Source organism: Rhinolophus hipposideros, assembly GCF_964194185.1.
Source record: "Rhinolophus hipposideros genome assembly, chromosome: 25".
NCBI classification, from domain to species: domain Eukaryota; kingdom Metazoa; phylum Chordata; class Mammalia; order Chiroptera; family Rhinolophidae; genus Rhinolophus; species Rhinolophus hipposideros.
The window spans coordinates 17,948,746-17,972,097 of NC_138071.1; the positions used below are offsets into that span (position 1 = coordinate 17,948,746).

Here is a 23,352-nt window from a genome sequence, read left to right on the forward strand (position 1 = left end):
CTTCTTTGAGAGAAGTACTTAACTAGTTCCTTATTTTTATACTAAGTCTACCCTTTCGTGTTTCTAGGTGACCTTTCTAGTTCTATTTTTCTGGGGTCCGATAAGTCAGTTCATGATTAAGCTTTAGGATTTTGTAAAATGATGATTATTTATGAGAATAGTGAAGGTCAGACCTTATGGGCCAGCCAACTTTGATGGGAAAGTTCAGGGTGTGTACAGGAAACAGATGGCCAGGACCAGAAATCAAAGACCACCTAAGATCGTGGTTTGAATCTGAACATAAAGGGCATTTAAGACCTTGGGCAAGTCCCTCTTCCTTTAGCTTCAGACCTTGGCTTCCTCATCTGTAGTAAGAGTCAGTGTTTTCTTTGGGGGATTGGTGATAATTTTTACTTTCCTTTTGCTTTTGGTATTGTCTAACTTTTTTTTAATAACGATTATATATTACTTTATTTAATGTGATTCTATGACCCTACACGTTATACTTGAGAAGACCTAACTTTCCTTTGGATTTAGGGAAATAAAGAGAGAATTCAACCGAGATCTGGGGTGGTGGCGGAGTACATTAGCAAAACTAGAGTGGCCCCAAGGCTCAGAGCTGCAGGTTCCCTTACTCACTCACTCATTCATCAAATTTTTATTGGGCATCTCCTGTGCTCCAAGCTCTATTCTGAGCCCTGAGGATAGACCAATGAAATGACAGAATTGGGAAGAGTGCGCTTAATGCTTTTCAACCTGTATAAAACCAAGTGATGATCAAGAAACAACACTTTGGTATCTTCAAACACAATATGTACCCTGATATTCATTGATACTTATCAAAGATGGCTTATGCCCTTTGTATGCTGCACCTCTGGAGACTGTGGGGGGGAAGAGAACGTCTGTTGATTTTCCATTTGTTACTCACAAAGGTTTTCCAAATAAAAGTACTTTGTCATTTTAATTCGTTGTTATTGAGTTTGACTAGCAGGTACAGTTCTACTTTGCAATGATAGATAAGTTCATACTTGTACTCTTTCCAGATGTTATAACCACGAATTAAAATAAGCCAGATTCGTAGACCTTTTAGTCCTCAGAAACAAATCTTTTGAAAGGTTATTTAAAGAGCGTGAATCCTACACTTTGTACCATGCTGGCTTTCATGTGCTTGGGATTGGCATTTACTCATCACCTCATGGCCGGCAAGTAAATGAAACTGCTATGCCCCCACCTCATTCTGAGGCTTCTAATCCAGTCTATTTCAAATCATCTAGCTTTCCGTAACCTAGTCTGTGAACCTAGTTCATCGAAACGTCCTTTCAGTCTTTGTCCGGCCCCTTAGCCTGTGGATCTTTTTGCTACTAGCCCTGTCCTTGTCCTGCATTTGGCTTTCTCACTGAGTCCTTGAGATAAGGTCTTCAGATTGGTAAGAGGTAGTTCATTTCATCATCATCAAAAAAAAAAAATGTATTGGATATCTATAAAATGCAAGGTACTATCCTGAGCCATAGGGTTGAGTGGTCACGAGTCCAGGCAGTGTTCTAATAGTCACAGAGATCCTATCATAGATGGAGTAGGAACTTAGAGGAGCAACTTAGTAACTTGACCAAAAGGGTTAGAAAAAAATGTCAGCAGGCAGAATGCATTGAGCAGGTAATCAGGTGAAAATCCTCAATGCAATGATACTATTTGTACACATCTCAAATTTATCTATATTCTTGAATCAATGACCAATTTGGAAAAAAAAAACACGAAGAATTGGTTTTGCTGTTTATTATTCTTCACCTGTCTTATGGGCAGAAAAAATTAATAGATATATTCTGCTTTCCTTTCTGCTTCTGTGTTTTATTTCAGTCTTTCTCTGGCTTTGTCTCAGTATTTCTCAGTGCGTGTTAGTGTATTTTCCCGTCATCTTCATCAACGCGGGATTCACTTGTTTTCATATCTCTTCCCATCCATATAGCTAATCCATCCACTCTGCGCGTGCTTTTGTATCCTCGGGGAATAGCATACTGCTGGTAGGGGCAGAGGGTACATTTCCAAAGGGGTCAAATTCAACTCTCTTTCTATTCAACAAGTACAAAGCAATGATAGACCTTTTATGTGTATCCGGCAAAAATGGGCTGATCAGAGGACCAGCAAGCAGTAGGTATGTCTGAATAGAATATATATGTTCTCTACAATTGAAGGAATACCAAGAGGCATAATGGCGGGAGGCAGCAAAGCTTAGTTAAGGGCATGGGCTGTGGGTGGCATTCGGCAGCTGTGATGCCATATGCCAGGTCTGCCACATATTAGCTTCATGACCTTGCGAGTTAATCAATCTTTCTAACCTTTTGCTTCCTCATCTGTAAAATGGGTAAATAATGGTATCCATCTACCTCTTAGGAGTTTTGTGGGGATAGAAAGAGATAATACATGAAAGTACTAATCATTTAATGTTTATTAAATAATTGTTATATATTGAATTATTACTATTATTTATTGAGTGGGATTCAATAAACTATAGATTCCATAATCACTATAGATTATTACTATTACCTCATTTGATTCTCTGCAACACAGAAAGAATTGCAGATCCATTTTCTGTTCACCATAAAACAAAACAAAACAAAAATCTGGACGTTTTCTTTCTACACGTCTCAGAGGATACAAGAACTGCAGGAAGCTGAAGAGCAGGAATTTGCTATTGAGTGGAGTTTCGGGTGGGTGTGATCGGTCTCGAGGTCTGAGGAAGGACTGCGTTGTCTCAGCTAGAAGAGTTAGCGCCAATTCAAGTCGAGCTCTTCTTTTACATTTGGCCAAAAGGATTTTTGAGCTTTGGTGTATCTGCTGAGAAACCCGCAGGGATGTTTTATCCACGAAGAGATCTTTAGTCAGACATACTACTTTTCCCGGTGTTGGGCTTCCTTTCACGACAGGCAGCTCTCTCACTTTTCAAGACAGGAACTCGTTACATTCCCAGCTCATGCCTTCCACACCCAATGTGAGTTCCTCTTTCTGTGCCGAAGAAAGGCCCCTATTGTAGAGTTGTGTTATCAGATTCAGAGGCTCATAGACATAAATAATGGGAATGAAAACACTCTTGCTGTTGTCATCGTTCATACATTTTTATGGGCCTCTGAAATACTGATGATTAGACACTTGAAAGTAAATATTTTTACTACACTAGAAAAACAAACAATTTTTAAAAATCCATTGGGTCTAAGTTGTCACCTCCCAGAACTCTATCACTGAAACTTTTTTTACGTGATTTAATAGCGTGGCCAATTATATAGCACGCATGTGCACATACATAAACACTTTTATTTACAAATCTTAGCATTATGACCTTGAAATTTTAAATCAGAATCTTTTCCAATGTGATTTTTTTGGCTATTCTGTAATCAGAAAATTATTTTCATTAGGAAGTTAAATATTTCTTTGAAACTATCTAAAATATTAGAGTACCTGAATTTGCTCAAAACTTCCCTTCAGACCCATTTCCACTAACCTAACAATTCATTGGTCCTAAAAGTATCCCACTTTATGGTGACCAGTGAAACATCAAGAGTCGTGGACCTACCCAAAGTGACATTTGTTCAATAAAAATTGACAATCTAGATTCTTAAGGACTTCACATGCTGACCCATAACTTCATTCTTAGCTAGGAAAAAAAAAAATGTGACCTATATAAGAACCAAGACACTTACAGTTTAAAATAGCAGTGAATTTTACTTTACAATCTGTACGTGTGATACTTATAACTTATCAATCTCCAGACACCTAAGGAAAGGAAGGGTATGTGTTATATATAGGTGACACAGTCTGGCAGACCTTGTTTCAAATCCTGACTTTGACAACTACTTAACTGGGTGACCTTGTGACAAATTATGTAAACATTTCTTGCTTCTATTTCTTTATGTATACAAATGGGGATAATCATTTTACTTCACAAGGTCATTGTAAAGATTAAGATAATTAACCCATGGAGAGAAATTAGTACAATGACTGGCACATAGTATATGCTCAACAAATGTTAGATGTTTTTATTAAAATCGTATTAATGTTTTGTTAGGCCTTTATACAAAATAATATTTTACTGAGATTGAATTTTTATTCATCTGTCTGTTCAGTCATTATAATTGGCTGCATGCTTACTGCAAAATTTATTTCTTATACCAGTCTCAACACATGCTAAGATGACTCTATTGAGGTTAGGAAAGAATTAAATCTTTTGATCACATCTAGGTGTACCACACAAAATAATTGCTATATGAGAATTTCAAAATCACATATGGTAGCCATGTGGTTTATTTTTTAGTTCATCAATGATATGTCTTTTACTTTAAATATAGCATATAAACATAACTCAGAATTTCACCTGAAGAGCACAATTCAGCAAAAAAAAAAATAGTTCTTAACTGGAAAAAAGTATCAGCCACATTTTTCATCTAGTATTAAAATTAAAAGGAACCATATTTGTTTAGCGTCAGCTAAGTGCCAAGCTAGTAGGAGATGCACTTTCTATACCTTATATCATTTAATTGTCCAAACAACCCTGTGACCTTATCTTAATCGAGTCAGGCTGCTTTATCAGAATACCATAGACTGAGTGGCTTATAAACAACAGAAATTTATTTCTCACAGTTCTGAATGCTGGGAAGTCCAAGAACAAGGTGCCAGTAGACTCAGTATCTGGTGAGGGTCCACTTCCTGGTTCATAGACAGCCGTCTTCTCTCTGTGTCCTCAAATGGCAGAGAGGTGAGGGAGCTTGCTGGGGTCTCTTTTATAAAAGGCACTTATCTCATTCATCAGGGTTTCACCCTCATGACCTGATCACCTCCCAAAAGCCCCACCTCCTAATACCATCACATTCGGTGTCAAATTTTAACATAAGAATTTTGGGGGGATGCAAACTTTCAGTGCACAGCAGACATGAAAATTGTTATCCCTATTTTGCCATTGAGGAATCTGTAGATGAGAAAGGTTAAGTAACATGTCCAACTTCATATAGCTAGGGAGTGCAATCTGGTTTGCCTACCCCAAACCTCAAAACCTTTCCACTAAAACAAATTGATCAATGGAATTTTTCATTGGCTGTTTTAGCTGAATGTCCATCATCCCTACAATGCCAAAATAACTCCCTAAGATGGGGAAAAATCATTTTAAGCAGTTATGTGACAACAGCCTAATTGAGGCTATTGGACCTAATTGAACTGTTCTTTATGCTCATTCAGGTAAATTGCTCACATGTGTAGATACAGTCAGTGTTTTGTTTGCCCTCAAAAAATCTCTCACGTTATTCCCATTTCACAGAAAAATAGAAACAGAGAAGATCAAGTTGTTCCCCTCAAGCCAAAGAAGGCTGTTGGCATACATGTTCTTGGCTTTTCTCTGACTTTTTCTCAGTAAGACTGTAGTCATCATTAGCATGGGGGTTTAGTCACATCGTCACTCATAAAAGCTTAAAGCTGTTAATGGCCTTATAGATAATTTTCTGCAGTGGAATGCTGCTTTTTCACTTTGGACCACACACTACTTTGAGTCTCTGATGAAAGCTGAAGACTCCCCTCCAAGAAAAACGCACACATGCACCCACAAAACTTGGCACTTATTTTCTGTGGCGTCATGGACCTCCATCCACAGACCTCCTGGGGGCCCATGAACTCTGGGCCAAGAATCCCTGACCTAATAAATTTTAAAAGCTTCATTTTACATATGAAGAAACTTAAGTCTAAGGATGCTGACCTTCTCAAGATTACTGAGCTAAGCGGAGGCAGAATCTGCCTATACACTGCAGCCCCTCGAATGAATGGAACTGTCTGTAAAAAACGCTATGGCTATTGATAAGGAAAAGAGAGCATTTTGGGGGGCGGAAATAGTGTATACTACAGTGTATGGCACGTGAACTGTTTTTTTGTTTCGTTTTTTTAATTTTTAAAACTGTTTATGGGCAATATTTCTAAATAAAAGATTATGTCAGATGACTTCACGGTGACTAAAATGAAAAGCAAAGAAAGGTAAGCAGATAGGTAGTATGAAAACAGTTAACTGTTAGGAACTTGGAATTAAACGTTGCCATGAGTCAAGAAGGAAAAATAACTGTGGTGATTTTGCAGATAGAACCCTATTTGCCATCAATTTTGGAAGTCTTTTATTTGGTATATGTGGTCTTGGCAAGATTTCTTTAAAGAAAGCTTAATGATGATCCATACTAAGTCATTATGTTGGATTTCTCCATCCTTACCAGTTTCATTTTAGCAATTCAAAGTTATTGAAGGATGGTTCTCTCTATGATAGGGATTAGAACTGATTTGATTCCTTAGAGAAGATGGCATGTTTCACCTTTATTGCTGTTGTCTTTTGGGAGGATGAGGCAAATTGAAGTGGGATGCAGACACAATGCCTTCCAGAAAGCAGGATCATGCACACTGGAGTTTGATTCCTGGCTGGGTTATCAAGGATAACTCTTCTTATCCTCTGTAAATCTATTTCCTCATCAGGAAAATGGCCATTATGGCAGTTCTTATTCATAAGGTATCATATAGATTATAAAGAACTAGATAGATAGATAGATAGATAGATAGATAGATAGATAGATAGATAGATAGATCAGTAAATGTTACCTGTTGTTGCTCTTTTTTGGCTGGCTAGAGGACATGGTAAGGAGGGAACTATCAGAAAAATTATCAGATGACCCCTTTCTGGAGTCATCTACCAAGAAACTCAGCCTCTCGTCAGTTACCTTGTGGAGTTTCTAAACCACAAAATATATGCGCAGTCCTCTTGTCTTCAGACAATTTGGTATCTAATCTCTATTTTGTTTCAAATCTGTTTTGGTAGCCACCTTGAAAATGATGGGAGAATTATGAGTATGAATGAAGTCTCCATACTGAAAACATTATCTCCTTATTTTTAAGAGTCTTGTCTCATTTCTCCTACCGATTTGAAATCAAGATAAAAATACAGGATAGTCTGGTATCTAACATTTCAAGGTTTTTATCTCAATAATTTATATATTTAATTAATTATATATTTCCAGTAGTTTTGTGGGGTTTTTTGTTTTGTTTTTTTTTTTTGTTTCTTTTTTGCCTTGTGGAATTATGGCTTCTTTTTTCGTGTTACATAATTATGGTTTCAACACCACTAAAGCAGTAACCAAAAGCCTCTCAACAATACAGAAGGCGCCAAAAAAATGTATACACATTTTAAGAAAGGAAAAAAAACTGTATTAAAATTGTAATACTCAATATTTACCCATAGCAAAAGATGAATACTAGTCACATTTGCCTTCTGCAATTACAAGAGGTGCTCAAAGTGGTTACCATGAGTGTAATTTGAATCCCATTTTTTTCCTTTCTTAAAATGTATATACATTTTTTTGGCACCCTCTGTCTATGTAAATACTGTACCAATAATGTAAAGTTATGTGCCTAGTTTTTACAAAATGATTTTATTCATTCTAATAATGGAATTATTAGTGAAATTAATGATTTTATTCATTCTAATAATGGAGAAGCTAATACATACAAAATAATATTGTGTAATGTATACAGAAGTTATCCATCATTACAATGCATGCACTGTAAACATATCACTCAGCTTAAGAAGTGAAACATTTTCAAAACCCATTGAAACTCCCTGCAGACCCCTCTCTAGTCCTACCCCCTTGCCTCTCCATGCACAGAGATAACTAGTATCCTGAATAACTAATTTATTTTCAAGTAAAATTCAAAATAAGATAACATCAATTTTGGATGATAGTTTTCAAAGACCCTGAGATCCAGGGCCTTCTCCCCAGACTCAGGTGAACGTGTTAACAAGAGCTCAGTCCTTCCTGAGAGGACCAGGAGCTTGTCTTTGTAAACACACAGGACCAAAGGAGTCCTTCTGCTGTCTAAAGCGGGGAAACTTGGAGAAGTATTACAAACAAAGAAGTCTCTACTAGGAAAGGGTTCTCAGCCCAATCAAACCAATATGGAATGAAGGCTGTCAAATGTGTATGTTGACTATGTCTATCCTGCCCATCACTTTTCTCACTGACCAACAGCTGTAAGAGATCTGCATCTGTAGCCATCATTTGACCAGATGGGAATGGCAGACAGAAATGATTACAGAGTGTTCCGAATTCTTCGTCAGGGGAAATCTATCTCAATTGCCTTGAAATCTTCAAGGGAAGTTCTTGATCTTTATTTTTCCAAAGGTCCTTAACAGTGTTACAAGAAAGTAACATGGACATAAAACATGACCATGTTGGAATGATTTAGTGCCTGTATAAGTGAATTCCCGTTCATCTGTGAATGAGGTTAAAGAGGAATAATGTGCATACTTTGTGAATAAAATCGGTTCTTTTTACTAGTTTGCCTGCTAATAAGCAACATTCATCAGCAGTTGGAAAACCAGTTTTTAGTCTATCGTAAATCTTCATTAATTCAGAGTCCTCCATTTTTGAATTTTTATCATTTATTCTGGGACCGTAGAAAAGAATAACCTTGAACTATTTATAAATAAAGGATTTGATTAATATGTTAAATATGTAAGCTACATTCCATGTCTGAGTTTTTAAACACTTGAGTACAATTTTTTAAAACTTCTAAAAGAACTTTGGAAACATTGACTTTTCATTTAAAAGCCCAATTTACTCATTACAAGTAATTTTTATTTATGCAACTTTTAAACAAGTTTCTAGTGTTTTGTTAGCTTGGCGGAAGTCACCAGGTATACAGAACCTATTTTCAAAACTGAATTTCTTTTAAAATATTTCATAATTTGTACTGACCTTCCTTCCTGTTAGTTTAGTCTAAGACAGTGAGTTCTGACATTACATTTGAGATTAATACCAATCGACTAAGTTCAAATGTGAGGGTTTATTTTCCATTTTAATAACTGCCTACATCACATACAGTTCCTTTGTTGGAATAAAAATGTTGGTAAAGTACACATCTGCCGTTATAAATAGTAGCCATAAGCCTGTACATTCAGAAGAGTCTCCAGAGAGTGTATTTTAAACTGCACATTGTTTAGAATAGGAAATTCTTTCGATGTTCAGATTTTCCATTGTGGTGACACAGACTATCCCGTGTCACATCTTCACTGGCTTCCATTTTCTTGTCCCATTTAGGAAACCAACTGATAGGTTCCAGAAGATAGCTCAATATGTACTTTTTATTTGCCTAAGGCTAACCTGGGTCTTATTGTCCGGTGGGGATTTTGCATACTTAAGGGCTTTCCAAATGAAAGCTTGATCACTCCCAGAGCTGGCACCAGCCATTAGGCAGTGAAAGAGTCCTTTATTTCTGGAGCTGGTAGCTCCACTCTGCTTACTTAGAATAACAGCAGCCGACCCATTTTGGATTCCCACAGAAAACTTTGCACTGTTGGCAACTGTTTCTGGGCAACTTACGAGACTAATATGGGAAATAACTGAACAGGAAGTGAACCAACAGATGAGCAGGATCGGTTATCATGCTGGTTTGAAAACAAGCAGCCTCAGTGGGTATCATCACACTGCATCTTTCCCAAGGCACTATTGCAACTACAGGGATGTATGCTTTTGCCCACTCCTTCCTTGAACAGTCCTTCTGTTTCTCTAATCAATACTGTTGGGTAATTCTTGATTTTTTTTCCTTTTCTTTTTTTTTAGTGGGGGCCCACTTAGGAGGATCTAATACTCCCTCTCCATTTCTCCTTCTGTGATGAATAAAATGAGAAACTACTGTTAAGGGGCCTTGGATAAAAGTGATGATATAGAAAGTGTTGCTGTCTGATGCCCTTTTTTCCTGTTACTCCCCTTTTTAAGAGCCTTTCACTCTTCTTATCTAACCATGAAAGCCAAGCATTCCAAATGTATGTTTCCTGAGCCAGCATCCTCAGCGTATATCCTGGCTACCCAGGGGATATCATTGCTACAGAAGCTCTGTGGTTTGTGAACTGAACGGGATGAAGGTTTTGTAAAACTCGAGGCTGAGACAGGATGGAAATTCCTAATCCTTTCATTTCTACGTGCCTCATATCACAAGCACATGAGCATAAATTCTGTCTCGTTGCAGCATTCGTCAGAGCTATGGTAGAACTGAACTGGGGAGGCATACCCTTCAGAAAGGAATTAGTTTCCCATGAGAACCCTGCCTGAAGTACAGAATTCCTGCTAGGAGACAGATTCTGGTATCCTATTGGGTTATGTGTTCAGAAATTAAGACTCTCCCCTACTTCTCCGAAAAGGGTTGGGAAAGCCAAATCATTGGACCGAGACTTGCAAAGTGACACGTGCATGAGCACACAGTCAGTGGCAGGGTGAAATCTGGACACCTTGCCATTTACTCCAACTTCTGGTGCTTCTCCCTCTGCATTATGCTGTGCCCAAGCCATACAACTGCCTCTAACTCTGCAAAAGAAAGTACCTTTTACCCTTTAGATCGAGGATGCAAGAAAGAGGACACTGGATAACAGGTTAGCAGATCTGGGCTTCTTCACCTGTGAAACAGAACTAGCACTTCTCAGGGTGGCTGAGAAAACTAAATAAGATACGGATGAATGCCATCAAAAGTGTACAGGGTGGTGCACATGACATATATTTGTCATGGAGAGGTGCCTATACAATTCATTTCCATCAGATTCACTTCTATCTAACTCTGTATGGGGTTGCAAGTTTCATTCTGGTCATATACTATGTTTCAAAGGAATTTCCACACGTCTCACTCTATCTTACGCTACTTGACTGGCCCTCGGGCATTCTGGACTTTCAAACATCAGACACAAAAAAATACTATAAAATGGTACCTCTCGCTCTCCCTAGAACCTGTCTCCCTAGGGAGGCCTTAAGACTTCAATTGCAGATTAGAAGAAGCAAAATCATTCTATCTTTTTTTTTCCTGTAGTTGTGAGTTGAGGAGAAAATTCAAAAGATTTGAAATGATGGCTTTCTCCCAATTAGAATTAAACCTTGGTGCTGTTGGTTACTTACTTGTCTAGTTTTGCATTTAATTTGCAAAGGAACTCACAGTTAGAGGGATTCCATGCTCTTCCACAGCACGGTCTTGTTCCTGCTGAACCTCTTGTCACTGTTGACTTCTTACTCACCTTGAAGACCCAGTTCAACAGTCACCCTCTAGAAACCCACTTCCTAGGTCTCCCGTCAAAGGGACGGATTTTCCTCCTTGGGTCTCCCTTAACATTTTTGATGTATGTTAATTATTATCGCCTATTTTATATGTTTATTTGTTCACATGTCTGTTTTCCCTACCATATGGAGAGCAACTCTAAATCATAAATTACATCTTCTTCAGTTTTACTTCCCCAAAGAAATACGTTGAATGCATTAATGAACAATTAGATACTTCGATTTCTATTTGTGTACCAAGGTAGAATTTGGCTGTCTTTGCTAAGCTATTTATGGGGAAGCAGAAATGTTAGTGAGCTTTGTGGTGTTCCCTGTGTACTGACACCATCCACACCTTCCTTGGGATTCCATCACTCCCCTGCAGAGCTACTAGCATTATGACTCCATATCTTTTTCTCTAGAGGTATGAAGAAACTCATCTCATGTATTTCTCTGATTATTAAGGATAATTGGAATGCCACATCATATAATTTGACCATTATGCTTATTTAGTTGTATCATGAAAACAAATGATGTGAATGGGTAAGTCAATTCCCTTTAGTTGGACTGTTTGCTCCAATACTCAAGCCCTTAGGGTTGTTTGCAGTTAACACAGCATTGTAAGATCAGATAATTATCAAATTACAGGCTTCATACCAAACCCTCAGGAGACCCACAGTGAACAAACTGTGTCATCGAAAATTTCTCTAATGAGAGACCAAGTTTGTGGTCTGGAGAAGTTAACTGCTTCAGCTAATCCCAGAAGGATGGGCGGAAGTAGATGAGGGGTCAAGTCAACTTCCGGCCAGTACTGGTCAACACTCTTTCAGAAACAGAGAGTATTTAACATACCAGTGGAGTCTCCAATTTAAGCTCTAAATAGTGGATTGCTTTCTAGTATTGGGATGCAATGATGAACCAAGAAAAAAAAGAATAAAGAAATATATTAAAACCCAAGATTTCTTTAACCAAGATATGGGGGGTGGGGTAGATTGTTTTGATAAAGAGTTCATGCACCTCAAAAAGGACTGCTTAGAAGAAAGAGGAAAAGTATTTATAAATATTAGTCAAAACTCTAAATCAAGATGAAGGTTAATTCAGTTACCATTGACTATAACCCACGCGTTCTACACTAGGCATTGAGTTTCTTAATTATAAAAGTATACCCTTTGGTTAATTTGTAAATTACATAAAATTTTTAATTAATACATAAAAATTTGTGATTAAAATAAAGCTACTGAACCGGAACACCCGAAACACATAGACCTGGAAAAAAGCCTCAGAATTATTTTTAATGTAATTTTTAATCCTAGGTCCACTGGGAAAGAGTCAGAAGGAAAGATAATTTGATGTTATCCTAGAAAGACTCTGAATTCTAAAATACCTAGGAGAATCTCAGGTTACATTATCCCTCTCTCCTTTGCAGCATATTCTAGAAAGCTGAATGCATATTTCACATCATTGGCTTTCAAAATAGAAGTGACTGTCTGCTACTTTTTGTATAAGTATCATCTGTTTTATTTTCTTTGTTATCTTCATGAGGTCTTAAAAGTAAAAAGCTTTCCAGATGGCTTTTGACTTTTAAATAAGCCATGATTTTTTTAAATTAAATGTTTCCGCTAAAAAATAGAAACTACTTGGTTCTGTTCTGTACATTAATGGGCAAAAAGAAAAGCTCCATTTGCTTTTCCTGCCTTGATCCTAATAATTGCTTGATTTCATTGCTCAATAACTTTAATGTAAAACAGCATCCTAAAGCTGAAAAGGCTTTCTCCTCATCTATTTCTAGTCTCCTCTCAAGCTTCCTCCATAAAAGTACCCAAGAATTCTACAAAAGGACATTGTAAATAAATTCAACACATAAGTCTCAATTGCATTAGAGCTCCCAGATATAAGCAAGTGGAGTCTAACTGCAATCTATTGTCATAGTCAGGTGGCTTAAACAAGAAACATTTATTTCTTACAGTTCTGAAGACTGGGAAATCCAAGATCAAGGTGCTGGCACGTCCAGTGTCTGGTGAGGGCCCACTTCCTGGTTTGCAGTTGGCTGTCTTCTTCTTGTTGTATCGTCACATGGTGGAGAGAGAGAGAAAGAAAAGAAACTCTATTGTGTCTCTTCTTGTAAGGGCACTAATCCCATTCATGGGGGCTCCCCCCTCATGACCTAATCATACCCAAAGGCCCTGACTCCTAATGCCATCACATTGGGGGTTAGGATTTCAACCTGTGAAATTTGGGGGGATATAAACATTCAGTCCAAATCATCTATGGTATTAGTAAGCCTGAAGAAAGAATGGGCCAGTAGAAGAGGTCTGCATGAATGTCAAGACTAGGGTTGGCACTGGACATCCAGGAGTATCCAGAAGAGATAGCCGTTGTATCTCAGGGTTAGTTCAATCTTGCGACCTGATAAGTATTTTTCTCCACTGAGGGAGGTATTTCCTCATGTCTCCCCTTGATTTAGGTGAGCTATTCCTCATGATATCACCTCCCTTTGCTCTGATTCCACACTCATGAAGTGGTCTCTTGGAACTGTGAGGCTTCTTGACATTCCAGCTTGGGGCATGGTGGTGCCCGTTGGGAAATGAGAGCTCTCCGGGCACTGAAGAGGGAGGTCATCCATTGTCTCTTAATTAACTGGTATTAAATGGCGTTCAGATATACACATGAGTCTCTTGTGACTCTGTGAGCCAGTCTCCCTGAGCTCTGTCAATTCTGAGAATGCCCAAGATCCAGTTCCTGGTACAGCAGAGTTTCTAGATCATATACCATGATGAATACTCAAAAAAAAAAAAAAAAAGGTCACTCTGTGGGAGCCTCTGGGAGGACCAGCCAACTGACCTTCTTGGGGCAACATCTCTACTCCATTGTTGTCCCTTTTCAACCTAGAGAACAAATGACACGTATTTATTGAGCATTTGCTATTCGCCTAACATTATTCTAGGCTGTATTGGATGGCTACAAAAGAGGTGTTAGGAAATATCCCTGCCAACAAAAAGGTTATAATTTACTTTAGTGAGAAAAGGTGAACAACGAATAAATAAGACTCCGTGACTCCAGCTGTCTTTTTCTATCTATAGATAGATATACTGACTCGTGTGATCTGTTAATTACAAAATTGGACAGTACCTAACACAGTGTCATTATATAAATAAACACTACATCCAAAGTATCCAAAACATGTAATGGACTATTTCTTTAGCAATAGGAATAAATATATGCTTTAATCCAGGTCTGACCTCCCAAAAGAAGAAATTAATATTTTTTTTAGACCTTATATAGCATCACTGGGAAAAAAATCTGGATTTGATTCCAGCCATAAAATTAATGTGTAAATTTAATATCCAGATGCATATAGTGGACACCAGAAGATAAATTTATAGTTGTGGAAATATTTAGATACTTTGAACAAGAGTGGTACACACTGAGATTCTGTGGCTTATAAACTAACGTGCTTCCTATGAAGATTTCTTTTCTCTTACTTACTTTTTTGTTCATTTCTTTTACTTTTTTCCCCCTCTGAAGATTTGACCTTTTCCCCTACACTAGAATTAGGTTTTTAGGGTCCCCATGATAGTTTCTTAATTTCCATCACAGTTTAATTGTATCTAGGTACAACAAATCCATATTCTCAAGTACATCATAAAGGTGTAGATTCTGTTCCCTATGGTTAGGAATTATATCCTTCATGTACACACTTTTTTCCTAAAATTGTATAAGGTATATATTAATATTTTCACTGAGACCAAAACCAGGGTAATATGTTTTAAAGATGTATCTCAAGCTGGAGGGCAGATGGGCATTAGAGGCAAGATCCTTTTAATACAGCAACTTTCTCTCCAGGAAAAACAAATAGTCTAGCTGGTTAAAAACCCTAGATTTTAAAAAGAGCTTAGACAATCTACTTAACCAATTGTTGCAAAAGAGTTTAACGGAAATGGGGAGCCTTACAGCAAGTTAGCTGGGGTTTGCTGACTCAGACATGACAACATAGCTGTTTCTCAAACACATACAAACCAGAGTGGGCGCAAACTTTCTCATCTGTCCTCCTAAGATGATAAATTACAGAGTAATAACGTCAAACCTCGGAAGACTTCATAGAGGTGGGGCTAGACACTGGTTCTTAAAGAATCAGTAGAAGTCAGAGATGCGAAGGACTCTAGGCAAAAGGAAAAGGAATAGCTTCGTTGGGTGAAGGCAGAAAGCTTCAGGAAATACCAGGCAAATGGTGGCAGATGCCAATGATTTTTTAACTGAATAGATTTCCCTTTAGATAAATGTTAGTGTATATTGCACTAATTGAGGATGTGTGTTAGACTACCAGTGGGGATGTGACTCGAGGTCAGGAAACGCTTAAGGGGAAGAATTAGCAAAGGAATGCTGGGACTCAAGGTTTAGCCTTGGGAAGGAAAAAATGCCTTCCTTTTAACTGAACAGTAGTGTCATGATCAGGGGACCTGCATTTCACCATGAAACAAACAGAAGCATCAAGACAAGTGAAAGGATTCCTCACTCCCACACTCCCATCCTGTTTCATCCTAGAACCAAATACACACTATGGTAGCACTGATGGTGACCCCACTGGGGTGGGACGAGACATGGAGTCTGGGGAGAGGAAGGGAAGACGTGTCCAAAGGAGTAGCTCACAAGAAAGTGGACTGGACACAAACAGATTCAGGAGACTAGCTGCCTCAAGGTGGACAGGGAGAAAATGCTATTCTAGAAGAGCGCATGGGGCCCAGTTACTTTCAAAGTTCTATTCTTTTTTGTTTTGTTTTTTTAATGTGACTGCTTTTTTTTTTTTTTTTTTTTTTTTTAAATTGGGGAATATTGAGGAACAGTGTGTTTCTCCGGGGCCCATCAGCTCCGAATCGTTGTTCTTCAATCTAGTTGTGGAGGGCACAGCTCAGCTCCAAGTCTAGTCGCCATTTTCAATCTTTAGTTGCAGGGGGCACAGCCCGCCATCCCATGGGGGAATTGAACAGGCAACCTTGTTGTTGAGAGCTTGCACTCTAACCAGCTGAGCCATCCAGCTGCCCCTCAGGAAGCTCAGCAGCAGCTCGTTGTCTTCAATCTGGTTGTGGAGGGTGCAGCTCCCTGGCCCATAGGGGAATCGAACCAGCTTCCCTGTTGTTCAGAGTCACGCTCTAACCAACTGAGCCATCCGGCTGCCCCTGAAAGTTCTGTTTCTTAAACTGGGTGGTGAGCACACAGATGTTTGATATAGTCTCCTTATTTCTTTTAGTTTGTCTAAAAGATTTCAGATTAAAAACATAATTTAAAAAAGGTACAGAAATCTTACAGCTGTCACCCATATATCCTCAATCAGAATCTGTGGCTGTAGATAGAATCTAAGTCACATAAATAATATAATTCTTAGTGCTACTAGCTGCTGAAGGATTACCACCACAACCACGATTAAAAAAAAATCCTCTCTGATGGCTTCTGAAAGTCCGTCTTACTTGTGCTCACAAATGGTACACTCTACCACCATGGGCAACCTCCCATGGCTCCTTGCTGTTGGGCCCCTGCCCCAGGAAGTCCCTGTCCCCTCTCTGTCATTTACACGGGACCCTCCACTGCCACTGCCCTGGGGCCCACCTGACCCTCGGCCTCTGTGTCAAAGATCCTGTCTCACGCCCTTGTGACACAACCTTTCAAGGTTCCAAAGTGGCTGTGCATTCCCAGTGGCTGTGCATTCCCATCCGTCCTCCCGAATTCCCAAACCATGCTGTGCTCTGTACAGAAGTAGGAGTAATGACCCTGTCCTCTGCTCTGTTACTCTCGGTCACCTGGGTATCAAGGCTTGGCCTAGACTCAGCAAACACCTCGCAGAAACAGCCTCAGCTTCTCTGCAGCCCGCCTTTCCTCAGGGCATAGATATGCGGGAATGGGGTGGGCTAAGGGACCAATGCCAAGGCAAGGGATAGCAAACGACTCCCCAGCCCCCACGCCTGTTGTCTCCCTAGGCCCACCCCCCATTCAGTCAGTCACACGTGCCCAGATGTACCTCAATTCCGATGCTGGGCGCAACTAAACATGAGGCCAGGCTACCGTTCACATCACTTATCCTCCCATTTCAATTCCAGACAAAAATAAATTAAGTTGGGCAAGGCCATTATTTGCATGAAGCGATGCTCGTGAATTCATTTATGCTGCACCTATTACAGAAGGCCTACTCTGTGCCAGGTACTGCACTGACAGGATTAAGAGGAGGGTCACAAAGAGGAGGAAGTCGTAATCCCCCTCCTCAAGTTGCTCACAGTCTAGTAACTGAGAGAAAAATATGTAAACACACTACAGATGCAATCTACAATGTTGCACTCTGGGTTGCCTCAAAGAGATCGTTAGACTGCCCAGATATTGGAATTCAGGCAGGTGCTCTTCGAAAGATTTTCTTCTCCCTTTTTGAACTCAGGTTTTGTGTTCCTCAGTTTCCCATTTATGTTACCAAGACCTTGGACAAGACAAATGCAATACAGAGTATATGCTGGAAGAGTTGAAAAATGGGCTTCTGAAAACCGTATGAAGTTCTCTATATTAAAAGCAAATAATAACAATGAAAATAGCTTTCTAGATACATGCTGGAAATAGACTAAGCAACAAATCTGGGGAAGGAAAAAAAAAGAAAGTCTGGATTTAGCACACAAGTGAGTGAATGATCTCCGTAAGAGGTGCTGTCGTCGATGTGAAAATCATGTTGGGATGTGTTAACAGGAATATGGCAAGCAGCACTGGGCCTTCATCCAGGCACGTTCAGCCTTGGTCAAGCCGTTATTATGTTCGATCTTGGTTGCTCATTTGAAGAGTTGTTATATTTCAGGCTGATAATAAAAGAATGGAAAATAGGCATTGGCATTTAGCCTAGAAAAGATGAGACTGAAGGCTGACTTAATACCTGTAATAGAGATAAGTGGATTTCTATTTCAGCAACAGGAAATCTAGTTCAATCACAGAATAAATTGAGCATAAGAGTGATTCAACGCTGGGAACTTGATCACAGGATGTCACCTTTGAAGTATAATACTTTAGCTCTGCTGCTCTCAGAGTACGGTTTACTTTCTATCTTGTATTAAAAGTTTTGTATACATATCATAATCTCCCTTTGGGTATGACCTTCTTATCTTTGGATCCCCCCAGAGCACTTAACTGGATGACTTGCTTGTAGTAAATATGCAAATAGTGTTCAGTGAGGAGGGGTGAGGTGGAACATGCTGGGACAAAACTGTATGGCCACCACTGCGGGGGAAATGAGAGAATAGAGCAACCCAAGACAAGTTACGGGCCGAGAGAAAGACCAGGCAAAGAGTGGATCAGAGAATTGTGTCAACAAAGGTTCTAAGGACTCCAGTGAAGGACAGGACTGCACTGGACAGTTACGAGGAAGGATAAATTATGACTTTCCATAGCAGTCCATAATTCACCCCCCCACCTCTCACCACACCCCACCACATATTACTAAAGAAATGCACAGGGGGACCTGCAAAGACGTTAGCAAAGAAGATGGGGAAGGAAAGGAAGGAAAAGACATTACCAGGAGGTAGAAAGCAGAGGAAAGAGAAGAGCCTGGCCTATCATTTCTACAAAGGGAGATGGAGAAAGGGAGGAGTATTTCATGAGAAGTTTTCTTAGGAGGATCCCTTAGAAAACAATATCACAGGACAGTACGAAGCAATATAATTTAAGTGAAGGTGTCCATTGCGTGGGGCAGGAGAGGGGTGTACAGCGGGGAGTGAGATGTCATCAGCTGTGGAGGGAAGACTTGAGGGGCCAAGGGAAAGAAAGAAAGAGGTTCTGTCTGCAGATATGTAGTCAACCCCTTTACTTCCAGTTCTATCTACCTGTTGGTAAGCAACTGTCCAGGCAAGATTTTTTGCCTCCTGCTAACAGTATGGAGCCTATTCATTTCCTTATAAGAAAATTTTTCTTTCAGAGCCTTTTGAAAAATCCCCCTTAAATTACTGGCACTGTTGCCTCTCAAGGAAGTCGATTTTCCTTGGGTTTAAGTTGAGTTTCTGTAGGAGGTCAGTGGTGTGTGTGTGTGTTAAGTGCATTAGGGCAGTACACGGGGGCACTTCCCGCATACCTTTCTTTTCCCAAGGGAATTGCTCCAAGGTAGAAGCTGTTCTTAACCACTGCAGACTAAAGCCTGGAACAGATCATGTGGCCCAGTATCCTACCTCCACGAAGTCAAGTTATTTTTTTAATCATATTTTATTAATAAAGGACCACCCTGTGGTGGGAGCTATTCCTTTCTATTGCACTGACCTCCATCAAACCTTCCCAGCCTGGAATCTCTTTGGTGAAAACTTAAAAGTATTCAGAAATGAAAGATGCTATGAGGAATTTGAGAGTGGCCCCGGCTTCCGTTTCCCGTAGTAAGAGTCCTGAGATGTAATGTGTGAAACCTACTATCTTGCTGAAGGGTGATTGGCCCAGTTGTTCATGGTGCCAACAAATGACCTTTGAATCAGCTCGCAGAGATAATAGTTTCGAAAGTTGGACTCTGAGTACGCCTGTCTGTGCTACACAGAAGAAGCACATATGACTTTCGGTCTCTGCGGGAGCAGAACACTGTTCACAAATGACCTTTCGATATGTTTTTCCTAATTCCTCTTGCCTTGCCTCTGCAGCCCCAGCCAGCTGGACCCCAGCGGGCTCCTTGGAAGCTGTTTCTTACCCCCGCCTGCTCTCCTCTCCTGACTCACTCCTTTTCCTGCCTCTCAAATGCATCCATTCTCCCTTTTGTTGGCCATTGTGTTCTTCCTGTTCCCCACTGGTGTCTGACCAGGTCCAAGACTCACGGTCCTCTTCCCTGTTGTCGTATCAGCACCCGCTAGGTATCGTGAGTGATGGCACCCATGACTTTTACTATCACCAACTGAAGACAGACAACCACTTCCCAAACACATCCCATTAATAACAAGGGGGCAACTAAGAGTGTGCATAATTTCTCTCTCCCTCTCTTTACAACTAGGAAAATAGCTTGGTGGATAGCTTTTAGACAGCTGGCCATTAGCATGCATTTAGTATAGGAATGCGAGCAATAATATTAGCAGAAGATTACTAAATTCTTGCTCTCCTCTATGGAGGGTAAGGTGTGAGGGTGTGTGTGTGTGTGTGTGTGTGTGTGTGTGTGTGTGAGAGAGAGAGAGAGAGAGAGAGAGAGAGAGAGAGAGAGAGAGAGAGAGAGAGAGAACCACAGATTTTTTTCTATGCTACTCTATTTTATGAGCTTATTCTGAATATGCCAAAACTGTATTTGCCACCTAAGAATTGGAAATCAAGAGGTGAAATGTATTCCCAAGGTCAAATGAGTACCTTAAGCAAATGTGTTAATTTTCTATTGCTGCTGTAACAAATAACCACAGACTTGGTGGCTTGAAGCAGCACAAACTTGTTATCTACTAGAGGTTAGAAGTCTAACACATGGGTTAAATCAACGTGTGGGCAGGGCTGCGGTCCTCTCTGGAGGCTCTAAGGGAGAATCCATTTCCAGCTTTCCAGCTTTTGGAGGCTGCCACATTTCTGGACTCTGGGCCACTTCCTGCATCTTCAGGACCAGCAACATTGTATCTTTCTGGCCATTCTTCTCTAATCCTATCACCCTCAGACCACAACTGGAGAAGGTTCTCTGACTTTGAGAACCCATGCGATTAGATTGAGCACATCTGGATAATCCAGGATAATTTCTCCATCTCAAGGCCTTTAACTGAATCACAGTCTCAAAGTCCCTTTTGCCATGTAAGGTGAAATATTCACAAATTCTAGGGACTAGGACATCAGTGTCTTTGGGAGGAAGATTATCTGCCTGGCCCAGCAAGCCCCTGAATTTACTGAAGGGAAAAAAAAATTAAGTGGGCAAAATTTGGTAGAAAGGACACTAGCAAAATGGCTCAATACAGGTTTCTATCTCAGCTCTGGAGCAATAACTTCATACGAAGTCAGTGGGTATTTTATGAAGGCTTCTTGTGTGAAGACAGACACACACTTTCTGTGTCTCATGTACGTCACACAGTCAGTATATGTTGGGTGACTATATAATCAAAAAGACACATGAATGTGTATATACATCATGATATATGGATAGTTAACTTGGAAATTCATTAAACCACATTTCCTCTATAAATTATGCCTTTGATGACAGCGTAGGATTTACTTACGCAGGGAAACAACCAACGATTTCTAGTTAGTTGAAGTGAAAAGAGCATTAACCCAACTAAACTTCTTTAAACTGCAGCTCCTGAAATTCTGCTCCATGACATTGAGCAAATTGTTTACATGCTCTGCTTCTGTGTCCTTGTTTGTGACATGAGGCTGCAGATCTCAGAGATGGTTTTCATTCTCTGAAGGGGCTCTCCATGGGTGAAGCTGATTGCTTCTCCTGCTGCTTACCCAAAGAATCATCTTCACCTTCCATTGTGAAGATCTGAGGTGTTCTGGTCGTTTGACAGAAAGCCAGTCCCATACGCAGCTCGGTGCCCCAGCACCCATCGATTCATTTCTAGCTAGAAATAAAGAAACATATTCATAACTCAGGCCGAGACGAGTGTGATCTCCAGATAGAGTCAACATCACCCCATCCTCAGGGGCTGGCATTTGGTTGCTTTCCAAGCGGTTGCTGACCAGGCTACCTTGTGCAGTGTGGCTAATGAGATTCCCACCAGGGTGCCGTTGGTGCTGATGGGACCCACTGTTGCAGTGTGTTCCTAGGCAGGCTGTTGCTCTCATTTCACGGAGGGGCGTGAGCATCAAACACTCAATACAGCATAGCATGGATGGGACAGTCTCTCTTCTTCCCTTTGTCATTGCTTTGCATTTTCATATCATGCATCTTCCCCTGGGGTAAAAAAAAAAAAAAAGGGAGGGGAAAGAGGAGTTTCTCAGATTTGATTTCTCTGTGGGAACTGTTTGCTTTGGAAGCCACCTACACCAATGATAATTGAGAACAGAGCTCAGAATGAGCGCCTGAGAACTGCACCCGGATAAACTACACTTTTCAGTGGGCTGATTTCCATTGATCTCCTCAGAACTGAATTGTGTATACAAGCAATACGGTGATCAACTATTTCCCACAAGGCTGAGCACACGGATCAGTGTCTTTTCCTTTGACCAGTTCTCCGGAATAATTATTTGTAATTCATCATATAAAGCCTTCGTCATGAAAGCTACGAGGGATCCTGGCCCCTCCGACCCAGTAATAACATTCTGGAACTCTCCAAGCAAACAGTGTCCTTGACCATCTAAACGTAAGGGGCCTCTATTAGAGAGATTACAGTAAAAAATAACAATCAGCTCTCTGATGATCCCATGCAGAGGGAAAGGGTGGGGAGGAGTAGATTTGGCCGAGGACAAGCCCAGACTTTCGTCACAGGGACAGACCAAAGTGTTAACACAAAGGGAGAACACGGGAGCATCTTCCACGCGGCTTTCAGCCACAGAGAACATGGCACCTCGGGGGACTCGGCCCCCGCCCTGACCGCACCTCCAGTCCCCCGCTGCCCCTTCCAGCTGCAGACATGCTCGGGGGATCCGGATTGCTGGGAAGACGCAGCCTGGCCGCTCTCTCCCAGTGAGTGCTCACTTCGCCTCTTTGGTTTAACTTTCTGCCTTTTTTTTTTTTTTTTTTAACAAAGGAATTGTTGTGAAGGGAAAAATAATTTTTTTTTTTTAATTGTGGGAGTGGGAGGCGAGAGGAGAAATCAGCAGGCAAAGGAGCCTAGCGAGTATGTAAATTTCAGACCTGCAGGAGATTTTCTCAACTTCTGGTCTCAACGTTGTCGTCGTGGCGTCCTGGCTGTTCTGGTTGGTTTTCCTTGTTTCCACTTTTATGGGGGTTCGTAGACAATGTGCAGGGGTTTATACCTAGGCACCAGGTTTCTCTACTCCAAATAACCGATCCACAAAGCATTGTGTGTCTAGAGAGCTGCTGTTAATTTAGACCTGAGCCTTCTGCTCGGAGTGATCCATTTGTAGGACTCAGACTTTGGCTAAAGCGCACATTGCCCAATCCTTAGAGTCAACAGCCCAAAGCCCTTAATATACTGACCATCTGATTGTGACAGAGCAAGACTGAGCGCTCATGCTATCCATCAGGGAATTGTCCAGATAACAGGCTCCAAGGTTTAGGGTCCTAAAATCCTGGAATGTTAGAACTGAAAGGGACCTCTAGGGTGGTTTGCTGCGGTGCTCCCATTCTATAGACAGATGGAACCCAGAACAATAACTCAACTTCCCCAAAGCCTGACAATGCTCAATAATGCAGCCAGTATCTTTGTAATTGCAGGCAAGG

At 40.4% G+C, this 23,352-nt stretch overlaps 1 protein-coding gene across 13 annotated transcripts in view; it reads left to right on the plus strand.

Moving 5' to 3' along the window:
• CALD1 (caldesmon 1) overlaps positions 1-23,352 on the plus strand; it is a 197,924-nt gene that overhangs the window by 109,664 nt on the left and 64,908 nt on the right. For 2 of the 13 annotated variants that reach the window (XM_081038592.1, XM_081038591.1), the window contains exon 1: positions 22,410-22,632. The exons of 9 other annotated variants lie outside the window; for them this stretch is intronic. In XM_081038592.1, the coding sequence (XP_080894718.1) occupies positions 22,580-22,632 (53 nt within the window). In that variant the 5' untranslated portion in view covers positions 22,410-22,579. Of the gene's footprint in view, positions 1-22,409; positions 22,633-23,352 lie in introns of those variants that run through there. 2 more of the 13 variants (XM_081038597.1, XM_081038596.1) reach the window with 1 other exon arrangement.